Genomic DNA, 25,126 nt, shown 5'->3' on the forward strand with positions numbered 1-25,126 from the left:
ATATATTCTACATTTACATGAAATGTTTCCCTGGTTTATTTACCCTATGGATTAAATCCTGTATAATTAACTGTCATTACACATATATGTATATTTGTCCTTTGAAACGATACCCTTGAGACATTGTTGTTTGTTACAGTAATATCAGGAGACAGAAGTATCTTTATGTGTGGTTAGGGGGTTTCCTCCATGATTTGTAAGATAGCTTTCTCTGTGTTGCAGGATGATCTGAAGTACAGTTTTTATTAATGTGGAGGAGATGATTGGTATTGCTATGATTTTGAAATTGTGCAGACTGTGTTTTGATTATCCTGCTGATTAACAATAGGTTAGTGATGGGCTGCTAGTTGCTGAGGTCATCTGAGTCTAGTGTGGGTTTCTTCAAGAGTAGGAGGATCTGTATTGTGAAGTTCAGGAAAGATGCCTTGAGTGAGGGAGGCACCGACGGTGGTGAGCAGACATCAAAGATCTTTTCCATGGAGGCTTTGTTGAAGGGGGAGAATAAGACATTTCCAGAGTTGGTGGCTTTGAGGGAGCTGAGGATGTCGACCTGGTGTTTGAGGGGCAGTTGTTTGAAGGATCACCATTGTGAGATGCAGTGCAGACAAGTGTGTATCAGAGGAGAAACAGGTTTGGTCTTGTTAATGTGGTGTTACACCTTCTGTATTATTACATTGAAAAAGTGTTTGCTGGCATTGTACCTATTCATGGAACGTGGGATGGGACGGTGAGGCAGGGGGTTGATACAATACTTAATTGTTTTAAAGAGTGTTCTACTTCTGTTGGCAGTTTCATTGATGGTGTAAATATACTACTTAGCTTTGGCTGATATATGAGTTGTCTGCATGATACGTGAAGGGACTTCAGTAGTACGAGGTAGCAGGTCTTGTGGTGTTCTTCCATTTTCTTTTCTGTCTGCAGATGGAGGGTTCAGTGTCAATCAGGTCTTTGGAATACCAGGGTGCTGATGGGTTCACCTTGCACCTACATGTTTTAGTTGGAGCGTGGGAGTTCATATAGTTTTCCAGAAATGCACTAAAGTCATTTTGAAGGGTGTTAAAAATAAGAGTTGAGAGTGCAGTGCTAATGCTGAGCTTTTGGTTGCCAATGGAGAAGTCTTTGAAGGATCTGACGGTTTGTTGTTCCATTTTGGGTTGGCTTCACGGTATTAGTTGGACACTATGCAGAGTGTTGGGGAGGGCAAGCTGATTGGTCTAATCTGGGGGAATGGGAAGCTTGCATTGGATGGATGGTGGTTTCGAGAAGAGGAGGTCAGGGATTTGGCCTTTTGAGTTTGTTGATTGGATGGCATGCTGTTCAACACTGTGCGTGTAATTGAGGTTGAGGTAGGTGACTCTTGTTTGAGTTGCTTGGAAGTTGCCTAGGTGGTGGTTTGGGTGCATTGGGTGTATGAAGGGATAAGATCGTTTGAGAATTTGTCCAGTGAGTCTTTGGCCTGTTCAGGATGCTGGGGTTGAGAAGGAAGATGGCGGACTGAGTTGTGGAATGTGGGAAAAGGCATATGAGGATCTCCATGGAGTTGAGTGCTGCCTGCTTTCCTGTGATGCAGGACCAGGAGGACTTAAAGATGATTGGGAGGCCTCTCCCTTTTGTACGAGCATAATCTGCATAATGGATGGTCCAGTGTCTTGAGTGAAGGATGTCTAGGACTAACGAGAATGTGCAAGTGACCCATATATCTGCAATGAGGGAGCATCAAGGATGTGTCAGTGATGAGTGTGAGAAGTTGGCCTGGTACATGCTGTCCACTACTTATAGTGGGCGCCTTGCACCAGTCCAAACAACCCCTTACTGAGGATTGGCTAAAGACAACCTTTATTGAAAGCTATCCTAGTGGTAGCTATGGAGAGCAGCCTTCAGGCTAAGTCTTGAAGGAATGTAAAGCAGCTTGTTTTACCAGTCTATAATCTCTTGAATGACCAAATGAAAGGGAACCACACCAGCTATATATATAAAATATATGTATTTATTACTAAACACACCCCCCTAGTCTCTTTATGAGACTAGAAGCAAAATCACATAAGTTACACTTCAAATGTTACAGTAAAATAGCACAAATACACGTAAGGCCCTAGGGGCGAGCCTAACCATATACTAAAATAGTGGTATAAGAACCACGACTTAACTAGACACAAGGCCTAGAGCCTGTAGAATCGCTAGGATCCCAAGGAACCACCCAAGGTAGTGACACAGGGGACCCACGGGGGCCGTGTGCAGTGTGAGAACACAGCCACGAGCACCCGTTAGCTTCTATGGGGAAAGTCGTGGTTAGATTTTTAAAGATTAGGGACACTTAGAGATGAGCTAGGACCAAACCCGTTTGGACTTAGGAAGTTCTAGGGTCAACATCCACGGGAGCACCGGAGTACTCGAGTTACCTCACCCAGGGAAGCCGGGTGCACAGGTGCCAAATGGTGTCGGGTCGCGTCGTCGTTTTCAATGGAAGCTGGCGAAGAAGTGCAGCTGCCGGGAAGATGCGAAGTGTCCGCAGAGATCCAAGCCTGGATCGAAGATGGAGAAGAACCTGAAAGCAGAGGGGACGGAGTCTGGGTCACTTGCCAGTGACCAGGGGCACGATAGACGAATGGCCACCGATGTCGGGTGTTTCAGATGAAGAAGGTGAAGCTTGACTCTTCAGCCACGAGGAACAGGAGGCATCGAGGACGACCAGGAGCTGGATTCGAGCTGTTCCACGAAGGATGTCGAGTGCTGCAGTGTCGGTGCCCGGATTGGACACAACAAGCCTTGGCAACAGCAACCCACGCAGAAAGGAGAAAGATGCTTCGGTGCAGACCAGCAAGGTCTGAGGGACTCCACCAGTGAGGAGGAGTGAGGGCACGTCTGGAGCAACTAGGGAAGCCCAAAGAAAGTCATAGTTACCTTCACAGGGACTCACCAGTCGAAGGACCAGGGATCGCAAAGGGACCTCAAGAGGAATCAAAAAATGGCGGCCCACGGGTCACTCAGCGTGACTAGGCCGACAATCTTCGGAGGATTTTCTGCTCGGGGTGTGGGCTACAAGTAACCCAAAGCATGACTTCAAGAGACGTCGAGAAGTCAATGCACTTGCAAATGTGCACGGTGACCAGGAGTTCCGGTTCCACGTTACTCATGAGGGCTGCGGGTCTCAGCTTTGCTGGGGTCTCGGGTCGGCCTCTGAGAAGTCTAGAAATCCTCTTCCTGGGCTGCAGATACTTCGGAGTCCGGCGGGAGCTTCGGAGATGCAGACCGGTAATTGCTTCGTTGATGCCTGCCACGCAGGGGAGTCACTCCTTGACCCCAAGGGATATTTCTTCAGTCATCTAGTCTTGAGTAGAGCGTCGAAGTTCCAGGATTCAGTTGCCGAGTTTCGTCCAGGGATATCTAAAGTCCTGTTGCCAGGGCTTCCTTATTTATACCTAAGAAAGGGGTTGGACTAACTCAGGGTACCCACCTATGGGAGGGTTTGGAAAGAGGGGTGGCTACACCCATTTCCTTTGTCCAGTTTCGCTGGTATCCCCTGCAGCCGGTTTGAACTGGACTATGCACAGGGACACCAAATGTACCCCCAGTGCAGACTTCAAAGCACTCTTGGAGTGCTCCCACCCAGCCCTAATCCACTAAGACCTGTCTGGGAGGTGGTTATACCTCCCTATGACAGGAAACCTATTGTCCAGGCCTCCCCTGCCGGAGTTTCGGTCAGCACCACGAGGCCAGACTCGTGTGGCTGCAGCATCCATTTTGTGATGCCAGGGCTCTGTTAAACTGGTACCGGGTATACCGGTGCCCTCACGTCTCTCTCTCTAGAAGGGTGGGATCATATTCCCACACCAGTTATCGATGTGGGGGTATGATTCCAAGGTGTTTGACACCAAACATGACATGTTTCCGTGCAGCCAGTCCAAAGTTAGCATTAACCGTTTTAGTTATAATGCACTTAAAAGTATATGGTCAGGATGCACTACTGACAACCCCAGAGGATAGATTCCGAAGGCTGCATAGGGGCTCAGCTCATACCAGGGCACCCTCTCACATATAACCAAGCACCCTGCCTTCAAGATTGATAAGGCCTGCCATAGGGGTGACTGATAGGTTTCTATTTGCAGTGATAGATGAGATATAGTGGACCTATATGTCTGTAAGGGGTGCATGCACCACCTTATCCAGGCTGCAGTAGCAGACCTGTGGTGTCATTTTGGAGGGCTTCCCATGGGTGGCATAATACATGCTTCAGCCCCTGGTAGGCCTCTGGGGTACCTATGCCCCGGTTACATAGTATACCATATAATAGGGACTTATAAGGGCACCTCAGAATCCAATCTGTGGTGTACCTAAGGTACTAAGAATCAATTTAGAGAGGAAGCAACTAGGCTGGGGTCCTGAATAGCAGGCCCCCAGCCAGACTAAGGTCGAAAAACAGTGACAAATCAGCAAAAAGTGGGGGTAACCATAAGAGGCAGATCCTACTCTCCTACAATGAGTGTATGTCTAGAGCCTGCAGTACAGCAGAACATGTTATGTTATGTTATTAAAGCTTGTAGAGCGCACGATTACCATAGGGTGTCCTGGCACTAAGCACTGAATACCTGCGATGCAAAGATCTAATACTGGGAAAAGAACCATGTCTTAAGGTGTCTCCTAAAAGAGGTGAGATCAGAGGCGTTTCTCAGAATAAAGGGCAATTCATTCCGAGCTTTAGAGGCACAATAAACAAAGCTTCTACCCCCCCCAATTTGTTTTCTTAAAAGAGGGGGTTTTCACTTGTTTGGAACCTGTGGACCTTAAATTTCTGCTTGGAATATACCATGAGAACTTAGTTTTAAGAAACTCAGGACCCGTTCCATTCACAGCCTTGAACACAATACACAGCGCCTTGAAGCGTGATCTCAGATGTATTGGAAGCCAATGCAATTTTTTAAAATTCTTTCTTAACTGAGATAAATCTGGGTGTCCCCGTCAGCAGTCTAGCTGCTGCGTTCTGGGCAACCTGCAGCCTATTCAGATGTTTTTCAGGATATTAAGAAATAGACTGTTACAGTAGTCAAGACGCGACATAATAAGTGCCGTCACTACCGTCCTCAAGCTCACTTCAGACAGAAATAACCTAATTTTTCCTAATTATTCTGAGAACCATGAAGCATGCGGAGGTCACCGTGCTTACATGGTCCCCCATGGTAAGTTTGTATCTACCACTATACCTAGGTTCTTAGCGTTTCTGGCTGGTGTAGGACAAAGACCCAAATCATCAGGCCACCATTCTGGTGTCCACATTCGAGGATTGTTGCCAAAACTCGGGACCTCCGTTTTGGCTGAATTGAGTTTTAAACAATTGGCAGACATCCACGTTGAGATGGATCCCATACAGTCATGGAAGCGTGCACCTGCTTCCTTCTCAGCTCCCTCCATCACCGACAGAACAATTTGTGTGTCGTCGGCGTAGGAGGTAAGCTGGAACCCATAGGATCTAATAATGCCTGCCAGGGGTGCCACATAGATGTTAAAAAGTGTGGAGCTAATAGCTGAGCCCTGTGGCACCCCACATGGCAAAGAGAAGGGGTCAGAGACGTTACCATCTAGGTCTACTGTTTGTGATCTGTCTGTCAAAAATGATTTCAGCACCTGCCAGGCCAAACCACGTATCCCTATTTCAGACAACCGGTTCAGTAGTACCTTATTGTGAACCGTGTCACAGGCCGTGGACAGGTCTAGGAGGATAAACATCGCATTCCCTCCCCTGTCCACGGCCTCTCTGATTTCCTCAGTCGATTTTAATAGCGCCAACTCAGTGCTATGTAGGGCTCTAAACCCATATTGTGAAGGATCCACTGATGAGCATGAACTGGAGCTTGTGTATGCTACTTTGAGGTTGTGTGTGGTCAATGGAGCAAGTTTTAGGTTGGGCCTATGTGTTGTCAGGATGCCATCTGAGGGTTGTTGTGGACTAGGTCTGGGTGGGATTGGAACGGGTAGTGTGGCGTGTTGGATGAGGCGCATTATAACTTACCTTGTAGGCTGCAGTGGAACTGGGGTTCTGGCCCAAGGCCCTTCCTGCCCAAAGAGGAGATGAGCATGTCTGCCTGCCCTTTGCTGCAATTGCTTGATCAGTAGGGCACCATGGGGAGTTGACTGACATAGGAAGAAAGCAAGATGTAAAGTCAATTCATCTAGAGATGGATGCTGGAAAATGCAGTGATGTTACTTCCGGTAGAAATTAATGCTAGCGAATGAAGTCTTCTTGTCTGGCTTCTTCTTTTAAAGATGGGTGTTACCCGAAATCAGTGACATCACTTCCTGTAGAGATGGATGCAATGATGCCACTTACTGAAGAGATGAATGCTGGGAAATACAGCACACAAGTCTTTTCATCCCTCTTCAGAGCAAGGTGATTTGAACTCTTTTAATGGATTTGCTGGTATACTTGTTGGTATTCTTCACAAAAGCTTCCCAAAACAAAGGATCTTATTGATCTGCTTTGATTTCCTGAACAGACCTATGGGCAAGTCAGCAATGTTTTACATAAAGTAGACATCCCACCTTTTAGTCATTTAAGGATTTGGGGAAAAGGAGATTGTAGAATATGCTCTGTCTGCTCATGGTCAGTGGAGGTGCCAGCTGGTGGTGTGAACAATTGGGATAAGCAGATACTACAGGCCAGCAAGAACAGGTTGGTCTTCGGGCTACTTCAGAACCGGCAGGAGCATTGTTTTGTTTCTGAGGAGGAGAGGAGTTACAAAAGGTGGCGTTCCAGACTGCTGTAGACATCAAGTTTTTATTTTTTTCTGCATTTTGGAAAGTGGGTGAATTTTAATTTGCAGACCAATAGCCAGCAAAGTGAGAAAATAAGAATTGGATTAACGAAAAAAGAGTATTCTTAGAAGGAGAAATAATGTGCTGTTATCAAGCACAACACTGAGTCAAGCAGGGAGCTTGTGGAAATCTGCTGCGAATAGCATTAAAATTTACAGAACATGAATTGCTGATTATCAATCTCTTGCCATTGGTCCCCATAACCCCCTCTTTTCTCTTTCCTTCCTTCTATGTTCTTTGTGCTAAGCCTAGGTCCAAAACCTTCAACAAGAAATGTAATAACATAATGTGATGGGAAGCCTGGGTCAATGCTGCTGCCTCTTCAAAATGCTCTCTGAACAGAGAAATAGCTTATTAAATTATACATCATTTGAATCTGCCAACAGATTAGCTACAACAACAAAAAATAAAACAATCTGATCCCTTCCGGAAGGAATGCAAAGGAGATGAAGCATTCCTACAGAACTGGCACAACTGCCCCGAATGGATACTTTAAAGAACAGAAGAACCAAAAAAATGTGTAGCATAAAAGAGAGTACATTTCATAAAGATCCAGCTCAAGTCCTCTTTGATTCCTTGTTAAGGTTCTCAGTTTAAATGCTAATCACCAATATCTCCTCCAAGCTCTTGATCTGTAAGATAGTCTTTGTGCGACAAAGAAATGATGAAAGTCTAGTCCATGACTTACTCAACTATGGAATACCATTGCTACTTAACAATTGCCTTCTTTGTTAAATGCCAAGCTAATGGGTTTAAACATGAACAAAATATAGGTAGTCCGCACTCCTTCCCTTCTAATTTCAACCATGTAGAAACATTTTTTATGAAGCTCCAGGCAAGTCTTTGCGTGCATGCTCAAACAGTGCTCTGTCCCATTAGAACGAAATGAAAATCACAGGCTACACGGTGCGTCGTCATGCACCAATTTCAAGCCGCACTGCATATGCTCAATTCACTCAGTAAACAATCCAGTAACCTTATAAATCTTCATTATAATCCATGTATGTATCTCTTCAATTGAAAATACAAACAGAGGCAATATGATTTGTAAAACCTTTTAATGCTCCCAGAATGCCCATCCGGGCTTTTTCCAACAGCTTGGTAACTCATATTTCATATTTCAATTTGAGCAACCCGATACGATATCCACCCAATGATTTCGGGCAATGCGCCCTTCGTCAGGGGTAACTGGAATTTAAATACAGCCCATCAGAAACCATGCGTGATGACGCACCATGTATCCTGTGAAGCTAATGGGTTTGTCATCAGCTGGCAGACGTTCCCGATTATGTGTCTTCCCAAAACAGGGATCAGGTATGTCCAATCAGACTCAAATGTATCCTTAGGCTTGTTTGACTAATGAGAACACAACAATTTGCAACTCAACCAAAATAAAGGTTGCTTTAAAGTACAACAAATGATAATATGAAGTGATATAACTTTGGGTTACAAACACACAAAAAAAGATGCACTATATGAGAAAACACTTAGGACTCCATGCGATGATACCGAAGTGCCAAACAAAAGACAAATTCTGGTTTGAGACGAGTGCATAGAATACCAGTGTTATATATGTGCAAAACAATATAAGCATTTTGTGCATGTTCACAATGGCAGTTAGGAAGAACTCACATAAATGAGCTTCCTTATTTATCTCCTTTTACCTTGTATTATTTTTTAATACTATGTCACTCAATATAGTTAAATCTATGCAAACTATGTTGTATGTGTAATAAATATATTTGAAACAGTAGGGATATTTCGTATTTATTTAAATCTTTGAGCTAAACTCATTCAAATGTCATAGATGTTTCAAATTATTAAATCCCAATTCAGTAACAGAAGCACTTACATCTCACTCCATAGATCATAAGCGGGTCTAGCTGCTTCTTGCCATGCTTCCCTTGTCCTGACAAATTGGAGACGGCCTGAACTTCGCGATGGAAGATGTAATCTAGGAGCGTTAAAGCCATTTTCTCGGCAGTCCGACAGTTGGTGCTTATGTGTAGCATGTCCGCTGAACTGATGGGGCAGCGAACTCGCATCTCGGGGTTGTTTTCATCACCAAGCCATGTCCCACTGGGGTAGTCCTCTGAAACAAAGAAAGCAGGTTAGCAATACAACAGCATGTTGATTTGTATTACTGTGCTTTCAGATAGCACAAAAAACTTCAGTAGAAGGTGAAACTGTAGTCAACTTTATATCCCCTTATGTACTTTAATCTTAGGCCATCAGCATTCCTGCACGTTTGAAGGGCAAGTGTGATCTAATGTGTATACTAGTGTTGTGTAGTTTCCACTTTCCAGTAGGTACCTAGTTTGTAAGGCAACATAAACTTTAGGATGTGCCAGAGTGATTCTGTGCACCCCCTCAGGAGATGTTGTCCAATAGGCCAGCTAGCTCACAGTGCCACCATAAGCTCACCTAAACCTAGACATATAGCAAATTGCTAGGGCAACCACAGAACATGTCGACCCTGTCTCCCAAGGAATCGTGGTAGCAGATCTAGAACCCTTTCGCTCAGTCAATCGTTCTCTCTCTCGGAGAAGTATACAAAGAATACACAGAGGGGCGTGTTCAATATTTATTGAACAATTGTGCTTCTCAAATAAAATATATGGGCTGCAATGATCATTAGAAAGAAGCAAAAAAAGAGTAATTAGCAAGATCAGGACAGTGAGCAGAATCAACAGTTCCACCATCTTGCTAAACAATGTATATATAGCGAGCAAATAAAACACTATCTAGATAGCAGGGTCGGACTGCCCGTAGCGGGCACCGGGAATTCCCCTGGTGGGCCGTCAGGGTTGGGGGCCGGTTTTGGGCCCCTGGGGGCCTATTTTGTCACAGGGCCATTTTTGCAGCGTAGCTGCAATATCGGCCGCTGTAACGAAATTGGCCGAAACCGGCCGTTGCAAACAGCTCGGCCGCACCCCAAAGTCCCCGGGGGCAGGCCGAGCACTTTCCCAGGGCCGGTTTTGGTTCACAGTCCGGCCCTGCTAGATAGAATACTCCTACTATGCATCCCATAACCTAAGTTTCTAGGAGGTGTGTGTGCGTTCTGCCAAGTATCCCCTATTGGATGATCCAACCCCCATTACCTGAAGGGAAAGTAAGTAGGCCCCTGTCTTGGCCAGAGGTTTGACATCCCTCCTTGCAAAGGGATCAGCAAGCAGCTAAGCTGAGGTTTCAGCGTGTATTGACCTCGCAAATACAGCAAGTGCTCTTCTGCCTAAGGCCTGGTAATGCTTGTTTATTTATAACAAAAAGCATCCTTGCTCCAAGCTGAGACCTTAGTCAGGCCACCATTGTTTATGTTCTATAGATAGCTGCACATTCACATTTGCACATCGTATGTTCAGACGTTGCACTGTATGTTCAAGGTGTCGTGATAATGTGTTCTTACAAAGCAGAATTTTGTGTAATGCAAAAGTGCCTGTTAAAGAATGAATGATTATTATATCAAGTGAAAAATCACGTTTAATCTTTCAGCTCCATAAATTTATAAAGAAACAGTTTAAAGCACATAAGAAAGAGCGCTATAAAAACTATAAAACTATGACAAATGGCAAAGAAAGGAGTAAAAAAACTCTAATTTTGCTGGTCTTAGAAAGACAGCATTCATTAAAAAATGTATACGGTGAAATAACGTAAATGAAGTATCTTTTTGGGGGGGTTATCTTTTAAATCCAGACAATCTATACAATAAATCAAGACTACATACAATAAAAAGATGGTTAAAATGTTGAAAACAATTCCAATCAATTCTTTAGATTTTCAGTACAATTGTGGATAAACTTTTGGTTTATCTGGGATACCTCTGATGAAACAAGAAACAAATGGCTAATCAAATTTAAAACATCTGTGCAAAATAGTGGGTAATTGTTGATTTTCCTCAATATGTATCTGATTCATTATTCATGTTTATTGAAATCTAGTAGGCTAAGAAAACTAAGATTGCAAATTAGCAATTAAAAATATTTGTATGTCATAATTTCAATGGCATTTCAATATATATAGCTCAGTGAGAAATTCTGGCTACAGTATTATGAGCCCCTGGTATATAAACAGGAGCAGCAGCATTTTCTTGCAGGTGTCCCAATATCAATGGATGCAGTTTTAAAAATCTGAACGTAATAGGTCAGTTCAGGATAATGATGTGAAAGTTAACGCCTCAGGATACATAGGACGTGCTATTTTACCCAATACATGCTTAGAGACTGAAGAAAGACATCACCTCCTATCCATGTAATTTTACTCTATTTACATACGACCCAACAATAAAACAAAAATACTGTTCTAATTTATATTGTTGGCTACACCAATGCATTTTATCAGGGACAACGCATATGTTATACACTTGTTTCAACTCAAGTGTCCTTCCATTTCCCTCTAACAAGGCAATGTCTGTCATGTTATAGAGTAACTGACATTGGAAACTCTGATTGTGGTGCATAAAAAGTTAATTTATCGAACATGAAGTGCAAACTTCCACTCATCCTTTTATGACCACTTGTGGTCTCCATCCTCACTCCAGACTACAAAACCATTCAAGCATTCAAACCTGCTTCCTTGTAATATTATTAAGATGCAGGTGGTTAAATGATAGTTCTTTTTGGGAAAAAAGTTTTCGAAAACTAGATAACAGATGTAAATTCCTTCCACACTTCAGAAAGTGAAGTTTGAGAACTTATGAAGGTCTTGAAATACAAATTCTACCAATTTATTTTTAAATCTTTGTATTGAACTTAATCCATTTGATAATGTTACAACAGATCTTTCAATACTCTAATCAGGGCAAATGACTACAGGCCGACCAGATACCAAAAAATGTATAATTATACTTAGAAAAACATTTCATCTAAAAACAAGAAAAAATAAATGTAAGAAGTGAGAAAACATTGGTATAGCAATTGTACATTAAGCAAACATACATGACAATCTGGAGGTGTGGTTGCGTAGTTGTCTGCGGGTCAAAGGAGGTTAATAGACTTAGCTATGACTCGGTGGGGTGGCATATCCAAGGATGGTGCAGTGAACAGCTCATCTGTCATCGTAAGCTGCAATATGAATTCCGGGTAAAGTCCCCATATATGTCTAGGCCTCATTTTCAGAATTTTCAGAGATGCATACATTTCTGCCTCTTCGTTACAGAATATTACTTCTTTTAACCAATCTTGTTGTTTGGGAATGGGATTCTTCAACCATGTTCCCAAACCAGGCCCAAATCAGCCCAGTGGTCTCTGCGTGCTTTTTCCATCTCCGAAGAATTCGGAAAATCAGCAGATTCCTTTCCACCGCAGCTCTGACCCAAGTGGTTCTTGCCTTGGTCATCTCGCGTATTGACTACGCTAACTCCCTGTATACTGTCATACCGGCCTACCAGTTGCATCGGTTACAACTGGGTAAAAATCAGGCAGCTAGAATTATCTTCGGTCAGCCCAAGCACCGACATGTGAGTCCACTGTTGAAAAGCCTCCACTGGCTTCCTTTACCTCAACGCTGCCTGTTTAAACTGGGCTGTACCATCCATAAAGCCCTCTCAGGACGCGGGCCCACCTTCATCGCTTCCAAAACACAGAGGTACATTCCAGGTCATGACCTACGTTCTTCAAATAAAAATCAGTTGGTTTCCCACAGCTTCAAACGAAAGAAACATGGAGGTCTTGATATACGATCTTGGCCCCCCAATTCTGGAATACCCTCCCCTCTAATCTGCGCACCGCCGTTTCCTACACCGAGTTTAGAAAGTAATTTAAGACCTGTCTATTTACCCAGGTGTACAATTGAAGACTCATTCACTCTTATACAACTGCCGCCCTCCCTCAGCGCCAAGAAACCGCCTGGTGAACATGAGCTCTACAAATCACTTTTAACATAACATAACATTCCCTGCTCAACCAACGCCGGGGTTGGAGCAGCAGCAGGTCCACTAATCATCTTTTGGGGCGGGGACAATCTTGAACATAATCCAGGAACATAGGCAGCGGAGCACATGGCATTGTGCATTTATTATTTCACCAATTGTGCCACCAACTTCAGCTCAGAATGCCATCAGGACACAGTTCCATGTCAGGTGTATCAAATCGGCCGGCTCTTTGGAACATGGGGCACATTCAGAGGGCCAAGTCTAGTGTATCTGATGCAAATGAATTGAGGTTTAAGTATAATCTATTAATGAAGTTTAAGTAAATTAGTCTATGCCTGTGGTTAATGAAGACACGTTTTATCTGTTCAAAGTAGTGGCCCCAGATCTTGTTGGAGAGAAGGGTCCTCAGGCTCTTTAAGAGTGTCTGCAGGGTGGAGGGATGCGGGGGTGTAAACTTATATAACTGAGAAACCTCGCTCAATACTAGTAGAAATTACATCCGTTTGAAATGAGTGAATCCTTGTGGCTTCCGCTGGAAGTTGTCCAATGGATTGCAAAAGAATACTGAAGTCTAGATTAAAAATATTGAGCACATAGTCTCACCCAATGCCCTGAAGTGCTTCAGGGTAAAAGATTTTCTTTTTCGAACAACTGGCCCACGCTAGTGACACCCAACCGGAGAATGTGGCCCATATTGTAAGGCTTATCAAAGACAGAAATTGCCAGTGAATAGACGGTTGAAAGTCTGTTTTCCTCACTAGTGCCTACATAGCTCAGTGCGTTCAGCGTACTGATTCAATAGATCTACCAGGTCGAGCTGTCTTGCAGCTAGAGTTGTGTCCAGTCTTCAAGCTGGTAGCTTTCAATTGGGAGATGGGGCGGGGCATTTGGGGTTAATCCAGTATATGGTGTAGCACATTTGTCATGAAAGGAAATAACATTCTGGGTCACTTTTACGGGCCCGCATGAGCCTCTCAAACTCACCTGTGTAATCTTGCCACCCAAGATAAGTCGTATTAGCATGGTTCGGAATCAGAAGAACATTTTTCTACAGGTGGGGTAGTTATTATGAATAAACATAAAAATGTTGGGAGAATTATCACCTTATTAAGTGCCACATGGCCCGCTAAGGACAATGGGAGAGCGATCCATTGCTCAATCCATGCCTCCAGCTCATTCAGCACTGGGTCATAATTATCTTGACGGACTGGTACAGGAAATTTAGTAATCTGTCTGCCAAGATTGCAAACCATGTCACAGCTCCATGTCAATGGGAAATTTAAGGAGAAAGGGGCAGTGTAATCAGTAAGGGGAAATATTTCGGACTTGTCACAATTAATGCGCAAGCCTGCAAAGTCACCAAAATGTAAAATACTCACTTTCTGTCCATCTAAGAGGTCAGAATATACTCGGATAAGGCTAGACCTATTTAAGTTTTCAAGGAAGATCAAACTGTACAAATATTTTAAACTACAAAACACAGGACGCAAGGGGAGACAAGTGAACATCACAGACACTGATATGGATTTAACAGTGAATGATCTGGAGACACTGGCAGTCTTGGAGGATTTACAAAATGAAGGAAATCCCAGAGAACGGATCCCAACAGGGAGAAATAGAATGGGTCAGATGGGAATTACCCAAAGCAGTCCAGACAGTCCTTTTAAACCTCCATAAAAATGTATTCCGCAGACACTCACCGATGCCATTGATGTGTTCACGGACGCAGTTATTAAGGAACTGAACAAACTACGAACTGTTAACAACAGGAGGAGAATTAAAAACAATATTACGGAGGAACTGAGGAAATCAATAAAGAGTCTACAGGAAGTTCGGACGATCGTTTGTAAGCCTTCAGACAAGGCGGGCAATGTAGTGTTGCTAACGACAGAATACTACAGAAGTGAAGCTCTGAAACAACGTAAAGATACTCTGAGCTATGAGAAGATTGGAAGAAAGGAGTATGAGAGCAGTGTAGGGACCTACCGTACACTTCTCAACAAATGGTATCATAAAGGCATGTTGGAGAAGGAGGATTATGCCTTTTTTTGAATGTTAACACTCCCGTCTTCCAACCTTTTATAACCTCCTGTAGATACATAAAGATAAGGTATGTCCTCCTGGTCGCCCTATTGTGTCGTCCCTGGGCAGTTTAACAAAGAATATGTCCAGGTTTACAGATTATTTCCTGTTTTGAGTTTGTGATCCAACTGGTCTCTTACGTCAAGGATACTAAAGACTTTTTGAGACGGATTGAGGCTGTCGTCTGGGAGACACACTTTGTAATGATTACATTAGATATTTCAAGTCTCTATACGAGCATCGAACATAAGAAAGGTCTCGAGGCCGTGTACCACTTCCTGGGAGAACGTTCCATTAAATGTATTGTGCACAATAAGATGCTGTTGGAATTTGTTGACTTTTGTCTCAGTTATAATATTTTCCTATTCCAGGAGCAATTATTTAGACAGACACTCAGTGCGGCCATGGGCACCTGCTTCGTCCCTAGCTATGCAAACCTTTTTGTAGGCTGGTTGGAGAAGCGGGTGGCTTGGGCAAAGGCCAATGATGAATGGACCTGCAAAGTGATTAGTTGGAGCAGTTACATTGACGATCTTTTCATCATTTATAGGGGCTCGGTACAATCAGCTAATGAATATCTGACAGTGCTCAATGATAATGACTTGAACCTTAGATTCTCAGGTGAGATAAGCTGAACATCTGTGACTTTTCTGGACTTGACAGTATTCACAGCAGATGGTAGACTGTGCACATCTTTGCAAACAAATCAACTGCTGGGAATTCTCTGCTGCATTCGAGCAGTTGCCATTCTGAGAAGATAAAAACCAGCATATCGTATGGCGAACTATTACGGATCAAGAGAAATTGCACAAGGGATTACGATTTCCAGGCGGCAGCAAAGGATAGCATGGAGAGATTTGCGGTGAGGGGGTATTATTGAGACACACTCCTAAAAGCAAAAAGGAAGGTAGACACAAAATCGAGATGGGAGTTGGTCAATGAGAACTCAGAGCTAGTGGCAGTAGCGAGGAAGAGACAGCCCACAATAACTTGAGTATGATCATAGCCTACTCTAGTGATGCCAACGATATTAGAAATGTGCTAAGGAAGAACTGGTACATTTTGAAATCCGATTCTATAATAGGTGAGGATTTACCTAGGGCACCACTTCCGTCATTTAAGAGAACTAGGACTTTAAGAGACCATCTAGTGCAGAATCATTGTCCCTCTGACAGCAGACCAGCCACCTTTGGTAAAATATCTAACTTCTTTCCCTGTGGGTAATGTAAGGGGTGTAGAAATTGTCACAAAGTCCTTTCTTACAGTGTACCTGGTTTTGAGACACCTGAGAGAATCATGAAGTTCATGAATTGCAATACTAACCACACGGTACACTGTCTGGTATGTCCGTGTGGCTTGAGGTGTATTGGCAGCACCATACATCAAACCAAGGTGCGCATCTTAGAACACCTCAGAGCTATTGCCAACAGGGACGCTACGTACCCTGTGGTACAAAAGGGGGTGGTGATGGACGGAGCATCAGAACCAATCAAACACTCACACCCAGTCAACAGATCTGGGTTTGATCCATCACCGCTGAAATGCCAGAAACCGGTCCTAGGAAGCTTGTTTCCGGTCCAGGGAAGGCATGGCTTGGCAGTTCGGGCTGGACTGTTCCCATGAGGCACAGGGTCAGACTGATTTGCATATGGCCATGTCTGAACTGGGGTGGCAGAGTGGGCTAAAGAACGGTGATGGATCAAACCCAGATCTGTTGACTGGGCGTGAGTGTTTGATTGGTTCTGATGCTCCGTCCATCACCACCCTCTTTTGTACCGCTTTGTTCGCCATAAGTTGGCAGGGTATGCTCAGACGTTGAGTCCCTTGCTCACTTTGCCACTGGATTCAAGCAAACCTGGCTGAAGACGGCTGAAATGCCAGAAACCGGTCCTAGGAAGCTTGTTTCCGGTCCAGGGAAGGCATGGCTTGGCAGTTCGGGCTGGACTGTTCCCATGAGGCACAGGGTCAGACTGATTTGCATATGGCCATGTCTGAACTGGGGTGGCAGAGTGGGCTAAAGAACGGTGATGGATCAAACCCAGATCTGTTGACTAGGCCTGGTGGTTGATTGGTTCTGATGCTCCGTCCATCACCACCCCCTTTTGTACCGCTACGTACCCTGTGGCAAGACACTTTGAGACGCATCACAAAAGCAACAGGGATCTGTTGAAGTTCTTTTGCATGGACCATGTTGCCCTTAATATTAAGGGAGGTGACAGACAGCTACAACTGTGTAGACTAGAGTCCAGGTACATTATTGACAACCCAAAAAAATGCCATGGGGTCTAAATAGTGGGGAGGAAATGGCAATTCACCTGTAATATTTGTCTTGAGAATAAGTGTTTTGATTTGATGAAATTTGGGAATCTATTGTGGCACCTAAGAATACAAAATAAACTGCAAGGATCTGAAGGCACATCAGGTTCAAATGTAGCTGATAATAACCCATCCAGGGTGACATAATGAAAATTGTGAATTTTGCACCTGACGATTTCTGTCCATAGAGGACGATAAAGTATTGTACTGATGAACAGAGGTCACATGAATTTATAATGGAGACTATGCTGTATGCAGATCACTGCAAAATAATTAGGTCTTAAGATGTATTTGCCCATTCAGGGCGATATTTTGTGGCCGTATGTTATGAATGCAATAATGCCTGTTTTCTCACATGCTTTAAGATGGCCGACACCATTGGACAGACAGCTGTCCGGTGTCCCCTTTTGATGTTTATTAATGGAATTATTTAAAACAGCCGTTACTCGGTGCTCGCCACTATTGATAAAGGCTGTAGCCGAAACGCGTCTTAGCGTACATCGAACCCAATAAAGTTTGGGTTTTTTTGCTCCCGTGAGTGCTGGTAATTTATGTGCCCTGCAGCTGGAATATATATATGTATACATGGTGAACAACCCTGCTGGACAGGCGAAACGCGTCTTATCAGCTGTCTAAAATAAATTGATTTATGGCCAGTACACGGAGTCGTCATCCCTTGCTTTTTGTGTGAGGAGATTGCTATATATATATATATATCTATATATCTATCTTCCTCTCTGTCGTCATCAGACGACGATCGATCATCTCTTCGGTGGTGATGCTATATGGGAAGAGGTGTCCTTCTAGGAGTAGCTGGTGGAGGGATCAGCGCTGGTGTAATGGGGGGGGGGAACAGGTTGTGGCGGTGCCTTTTGGGTATTCCTCAGAAGGTTGAGAAAATTGTTTCCTGTAGTCAGTCAGCATAGCTTGGAGATCCTGAACCAAGGATCTAGGCACTTGCACATCATCCTGTCTGGGTGGAGGATCAGTATAATATCTGAAGTGCTCAAAATGTCTCTGAGTATGAGGAGGATAATAGGCTTGGTAATACTGTGTTTCCCCCTCAAAGTCATCGTCCTCTTCCTGGAACTTCGCCCAAAGTTCCAAAGGGCTGTGAGCAGGTCTGAAAGGGCCGTCCTCATCGAACTCCTTCAAGTCCAGTAAAGGGTTTGGAGGCAGATGTGAGACTTTGCTGGGCAAAGTAACCGCCGGACGTAAGAAGGTCTTTGCTATCTTTGTAATTTTTATTCTCCTCGACAGTGGCATCAACGCCATCAGAGCGATGTAAGTATTGTGTTTAGATACCTTTGTAGATACTGTGCTCCTTGTAGCTGGAATCGTCGTCGACGGGACTGCCGGTGATGGGACCATTGTCAACGGAGTCATCGTCGACGGGGTCATCGTTGAAGGGGTCATCGTTGACAGGATCTTCGTTGATGCTGCAACTTTTGCCAATGAGAAGGTAGTGTCCATGAAGGCTGTTGTCCTAGTTTTAGCCATCGACGGTCTCGACGACGAGCCAGTTGTGACAGTGGTCGTTGACAATCTTGCTGTTGACGGTGATGGTACTGTTGATGCAGTTTGGAGAGATGATTTGCGCCTCGTCGTCGACGGGTCTGAGGAGGAGGCATGAGAGTGATCCCTATCCTTGGTAGAAGGAGCAGGTGGTGTAGATAAGGCGGTCTTTGAGAAGAATTGCTTTTGCTTGTCCTTTTATTTAGAGACCTTAGCCTGATGGAAAGTCTTCAGGGATTTCCTGCTCACCTTAGACGTCCCTTCATGGGACCTAGCTCTATTTGTGAGACCTAGAAGAGGTATCACAGTCTTCCTCAGAAGATGTTTTCTGAGTTTTTAAAGCTATGAGAGAAGCCTCCACTCCCTGTCCTTCAATGTTTTGTGAGAAAAAAGGTGTGATAAATTTTGCACTTTTTTACCTTGTGTTGGGGGTAGAGGCAGTAAAGGTAATCCTTATGTGGGTTATCCACATGTAACCTTTTCTTCCCACAGGTCTTGCAGGGACAGAAAAGGCCTTTTTTCTGTCAGACATTTTAATAGTAGAAATAACTTTAAATATCTTGAATGAAGAAAAAACTGATCTGAGCTCAGGGAGACTTTGCTCACACACGACGTGCGGTGAAAATCTGAGGGACTCCGGCTCTCTTGTGAGTGTTCTAGATAGGCTATTAAACTGATGGCCTAGTGCCATTATAGCCTATGATAGTTATACATACTGCTTTACTATAGTACTGTGGGCTCCCACTTCGACGACAGGTAATGATTCAAGCATGTGAAGCTAGGAAAAATCCAATACTGGATAATAATGCCGCATACACCTGCCTACCTCCAGCGACTCTAAAAAGAAAAAGCCACTCCATCAAATCAAAGGCTTTCCCGGCATCAAGAAAGATTGAGTGCCTTAGGCTCCTATTTAAATGATGGATCATTGATATTAGGACTGTAGCTGTTGTGTTATCTGTTTGAGGACTGCTGAAAGTAGCCCTGCTTAGTATAAAACCGGATTGATCAGGAAGGACACGTTTGAACAATAATGGATTTAATTTATTAGCAAGAATTGGCCCTAGAATTTTGGGATCCAGGTTTAGGAAAGAGAGAGGTCCATAGGTGCCAGCATCTCTGGGTTCTTTTCCCAGCTTTTCAATGATAGAAATTAGAAGTTTCTCGAAGTGGGGACTCCAAAGCTGCAATGTAAAGCTCAAGGAATCATGCGGTAAGTAGGTCTTTAAACTTATACAATCCAAAGCTTGCCACCAGGAAAGCCATCTACGGCCTGTTGTATTTTGAATACCATTATTGACATTAGATGAAACTGACACACACCATCCTCAACCGAAGCAAGGGCATTATTCGCTATTAAAAAAAGTCTTCATTTGATCATTGGGATTTGACAGTTTCCGGTCTTTTTAAAAGGCATGTAAAGTGTTCAGAATCACCCCCACACCGACTATGGGGTCCCCTGGGGGCATGCATAAAGAAGATACAACTGCCATAGGTCAGGCCCCTCTCAGGAGCCAAGCCAGCATATCTACTAGGTTTTTCTCACTCTCCATATATCCAAGTTCTGTACTGAGATCTGTACTGAGCAAGCAACTAGTCAATAAGAAAATAAGTTACTTACCTATAACTGCAAGTCACGGGAAGAGTTATACTGTTGTTGCGAAACAGTCAACTTGGTTTCCAGAAACTGGAGTTGCGCCCTACAAAATTTAAAGTTATCGGACTGTTTAGCGGTTGCAATCCCTTGTATGTAAACTTTTAATGCCTCCTATACTATCAAGCCGTTAGAGGCAAGTAATTTTTAAGTTTACGAACTGCATTAGAGTTGCCCATTCTATGGTGGTTGGTGGAATCAAGGAGGAAGTCTAAGCCAAGATTAAAGTCACCACCTCAAATAATGTTCGAACGTAATAGTGTTAGGCTGTTTTTGAAACATTCTGGGGAATTTATGTTTGGGACATAGGAGTTGATGAGCTTGATTGGTGAACCACAGACTGACCCAGTGAGATAAATACGCCTTATCGGGTAGACATGGGAAAAAGTCTATAGTGTAGGGGTCAACATGGGAAAAGTCTACAGGGTAGGGAAGTGATCTTCTAATTGGTATTGAGTACGTACTATAAGACGTGAAGTAGTTACTTGGACCACATGTATCTGCAAAGAAATGGGCCTTGCCGGTGGCCACATGTGTTTCTTTGATAAAAGCCACCTCGGCTATGTGACTCTCCAGATATGCTAGTACCAAACTACGCTCCAGGTAACGAGTTTGATTATATATGGCACGGAATGAGTATAAGGATCTGGAGAGTGCTAGTATTCCAATAAAACGCAAACCAATTAACATAATATGCAGGCCAGTGAGTCAAGGTCAACCTAAGTACTGTATGATGGACTGAATGACAAACAAAAAAATTAAAACTTCAAAGATGAACAACCCACACCACCCTCTAACCCAGAAAGTGGGAGTACCAAAGGGAGTTCTTGCACTCACTTTACTATTGGAATTACTATAAAACAGGAGTGAAATTATTCACCTCTGGCTGGAACACTGTGCTGTGTTTCCTGTACTGGGGCGATTCCTTTAACTGTGCCTGATGATGAAAATAAAATGAGTGTATTTCATTCCTGAAGGGAGACCCTTGGTATGTCTGTGAATGTCATTTATTTAGTTTCACAAACGTAATGAGCGCAGGCAGGAAGCCCACACTCTGCCTGTCCGTCCAGTGTGTGTTACCTTACTGGAGGCTGCAATGAGCAGTGGCTAATGACCTCAGTCTCTGCCGGAAAGGCGAGGAGCAGAATTTATGCACAAGATGAATCATCCCCCTTTCTAGTCTAATCCTTCTGGTTTAAAATATGTATTTGAGGAAATTCTGCAGGCTACTGTTCATTATTTTGAAAAGGAAAAACCTTCCATGTCAGGCTTTTGGGACACACCTTGGAGTTTGTCTTTCTATAAACACTCAAGTGATTTATCTGGGATATTAATCACAACAAATCAACATGTCTTTTTCCGAGGGGCTGGATCCTCGCCTGGTCTCATCTTTTCCAGAGTCGGAGAGCCAGCGGCTGAGTCAAGGACTCACATTTTTCTGCTGCTAGTCATGCCCCGGGGATCGCCCTTGGGTCGCGGCATGGAGCTGGAATCCACTGAAGAGCGATCCACACTGCTGTCCAGCGCATCTCTGGACAACTCCGTCTGGGTGTTATAAGTGGAAGCAGGGAAGGAGCAGAGACTCTATTTTCGCTTTTGGAATAACAACGAAGGCTGCATTTTACTTTGCAATGTTAAGCCAAATAAGCAGGCAGAAGTGATGTAAAAGGACAGGTATTAGAAGGCTCCCTGCACAACGTTTACTTTCTAGCTGGCATATTGGGTCATTCTCACCTAAGATGCATAACCACCTAAGGGAGAGAGAACCAACACTTATTTGTGAGAGCGAGGTACTCTAGGATAGGGAGTACTAGTCAAGGGCTCGTGTTGCATAACCCCTCTTGTTTTATAGGGGTCGGGGTGTGCACTCTGTTAGATTTCGCGAGTCCTCAGAGTTATCAATATTCCCATCCTTCTGTGGAGCAAATTAAACCTGGACTTTTTTGTCCCAGCCTTCCATTGGTCTACACCTTTAGAAGAGCGGTGATTAGAGCATCACTGGAAGGACCCAGTGAGGGCACTGGTCCCTCCAGAAGGATGGCCGCCCCGGTCTAGTTCTTATGCTTTAATAGAGGCTTTAACCACGCTTTCCTCAATGTTCCGCACATAGACCTGAAGGTACAACGAACATTGGTCTTCAGGGCCACACAACACCACACAGATGCAGAGACTGTTCTTCCTGAATTCTTGAGCAACACACTTATCACAGCGACCATTAGCAACTGATAAAACCAGGACTATAAAACGCGCAGAGATTCAGGAGCAATCTTGATATCAAAGAAAGGCCTGAAGCCAGTGACCACTTAATGAGATAACATGCAGCATTCTGTATCATGGACAATGTCTCAAACTTAACAAAATTACCTAAACCCCTGTGATACGGTAACTTTTTTTCCACTCCGTCGTAACCTTTTTTCCTCTCTATCCAGCTGTATCTCGTTCTGATACTTTTTATTCCTTTCCTCCAACAAGGTCTTCCTGGCAAGGATGAGTGTTTAAGCCTGCCATGCACAAAATAGTATGTGTCTCGTTGCATCTCGGGTATCAGCCTCACCGCCTCCCTCCTGGATGGGACAGTAAATCGTCGTCCTTGTGCTGCTTCCTTTTATTACGGACCTCTTTCACCGGTTCTACTCACATTTGCCCACATATACTAACTTACTAACTTTCTCATCCATCTTCTTCCTCAGAGCACTTCAGGTCATGGTTCAACCAAACTAAATTTCCTTTTAGTTACAATCATTTTTAGAATTTGAGTAGAGCCATGATTTGATGTTGGGCCATTTGGTCAATTTGCGTTTTTGCCCAAACTAACTATTCCTCTTGCCTGGCTCTGTCATCTTGGTATTGTCCAAGTAAAATTGTGTGCAATACACATTATGCCCTTCATAACGTCCAGCCACATGCGCAAAATGCCCACCTACAATACAAGCAAGGGCTAGCTCGAAGCACTGCTATTGTGATAGGAATGTCCCCTGCATAGTATACAGTCGTGATCCACTGCCATGAGTGCCCGAATGCATGCATTTCATATCCAGTTTTTTTATTATAGCAATTGTTTCACATCAGTCTAGTGTGTGCACAGAGGTCATGGTCTGTCCCTTAACATGAGTGTGGTCCTGGACCTGTCCTGTGACCAGGAGCGGCACACCAAGCGTTCCCTCATTGTGCAGACAGATGACTAGTGTCCCTTGTCATGGGTTTAGCACATACACACGTTCTGGCAGTGTACTGTGTTTTGTAAATGCATAGCAGCGACCAGACCTTTTTATCTGTTTACCGGGAGTGGACGTACACTTAGTAAAGTTCTGCTCCTATGCACTAATCCAGCTTCTAGCACTAGCAGTCCAACTGCATGTCCTTCTGTATGTATGTGGCATGTGTGGGACATGTATGGTGTGTATGCGTGAAACACAGTTACGGAGAACTGTGAATCCATTTTGGATATTCAAAGCCTGACTTTGTGGACAAAATGTAGATGAGGTTGTCTTCCCAGACAGAGGAGAGTAAAGTGGGGGAAAGAGGAAACAAGGATCCCTTACAAATTCGATTAGGCTTTTTGCTTGGGAGAAGCTGTCGTTTAGTCTTCCTGAAGCATTGCCATGTGGTAGATCACGGGGAGATGTGTGGGACCTACATCCTGTTTTTTCAGATGAAAGGGGCTCCTTACACGAAGCCAGCCTTTTGTTTTTCCCTGATTACTCTTTAGTATGGTTGATGAAAGATGGGTGTAGAAACCTCACACAGCGTTGTGCCTCTGTTGTGGGTGCTACAGGCTGCACGCTACTCTCCTGTGAGGATATCACTTTACAAATGAATGCCTCTGGACAGCAGTCTATAAAATATACTTGAAAACAGCACCGCCCCAAACTGGTTCTGAAAGGGCATACAGAGAATGCACATCTCCGGTCTGCTTTGACTCTATAAAATGGAACCAATTGACACACATGTCCCAGATCCATGTTCTCTATGACCAAAGAAGTGAGTATTCCGCATAGTACTCACTCAGAGGACAGCAGTGCAACGAGAGCTGGTTTTTGCCCGACAGCCAAATTCTGAGAGGTAAGGGGACATTACCTGAGTCCGCCCCTTGCTGCAAGAGCTGATTACCTTTCCTGAAGCATCTAGAAGCCAGCATGCCTGCTCAGAGAGGGAAGCCTGCCAACCCTGCAGGTGTTACTTCTAGGAGGAGGAAGGCGCAGCAGAAATCGTGAATTTGTGGCATATCCAGAGTCACTGAGTCCAAGCTGCTGAGTTGCAGCGCGACCTGAGCCACTGCACCGGGGCTGTGAAACCCTGGCATCATCTGAACCAACTGCATCCATTGGCTGTGTGACCCAGAGCTGCTTGTAAAAAAATAGTCGATGGACAGAATGCAGAACAATGTCATACATTCACCCCAGTACAGAGATCTGGGCCTAAATCCATCGTTTTTTTGCTCACCATGCCGTTCCAGTTTGAACCCAGCCATATGCAAATCAGTCTTGACCCTGTGCCTCATGGGAAAAGTCCAGCCCGAACTGCCAAGCCCTGGACAGGAAACAAGCATCCTAGGACCGGTTTCGGGGTTTCACCCCTCTTCAGCCAGGATAGCTTGATTCCAGTGGCATGGAGAGCAAGGGACCCACGTCTGGGCATACCCTTCCCACTCGGGGTGAGAAATGCTTGGCAGTTCGGGCTGGACTGTTCCCATGAGGCACAGGGTCAGACTGATTTGCATATGGCCATGTCTGAACTGGGGTGGCAGAGTGGGCTAAAGAACGGTGATGGATCAAACCCAGATCTGTTGACTGGGTGTGAGTATTTGATTGGTTCTGATGCTCCGTCCATCACCACCCCCTTTTGTTCCGCTTTGTTTGCCATAAGTTGGCAGGGTATGCTCA

At 44.2% G+C, this 25,126-nt stretch overlaps 1 protein-coding gene across 4 annotated transcripts in view; it reads right to left on the bottom strand.

Annotated features, from left to right (window-relative positions):
* BANP (BTG3 associated nuclear protein) overlaps positions 1-25,126 on the bottom strand; it is a 973,724-nt gene that overhangs the window by 615,184 nt on the left and 333,414 nt on the right. For all 4 annotated transcript variants that reach the window (XM_085637629.1, XM_085637628.1, XM_085637630.1 and 1 more), the window contains one exon: positions 8,660-8,899. In XM_085637629.1, coding sequence (XP_085493755.1) covers positions 8,660-8,899 — 240 coding nt within the window. The remainder of the gene's footprint in view (positions 1-8,659; positions 8,900-25,126) is intronic.

Source organism: Triturus cristatus, chromosome 12, assembly GCF_964204655.1.
Source record: "Triturus cristatus chromosome 12, aTriCri1.1, whole genome shotgun sequence".
Lineage (NCBI taxonomy): Eukaryota > Metazoa > Chordata > Amphibia > Caudata > Salamandridae > Triturus > Triturus cristatus.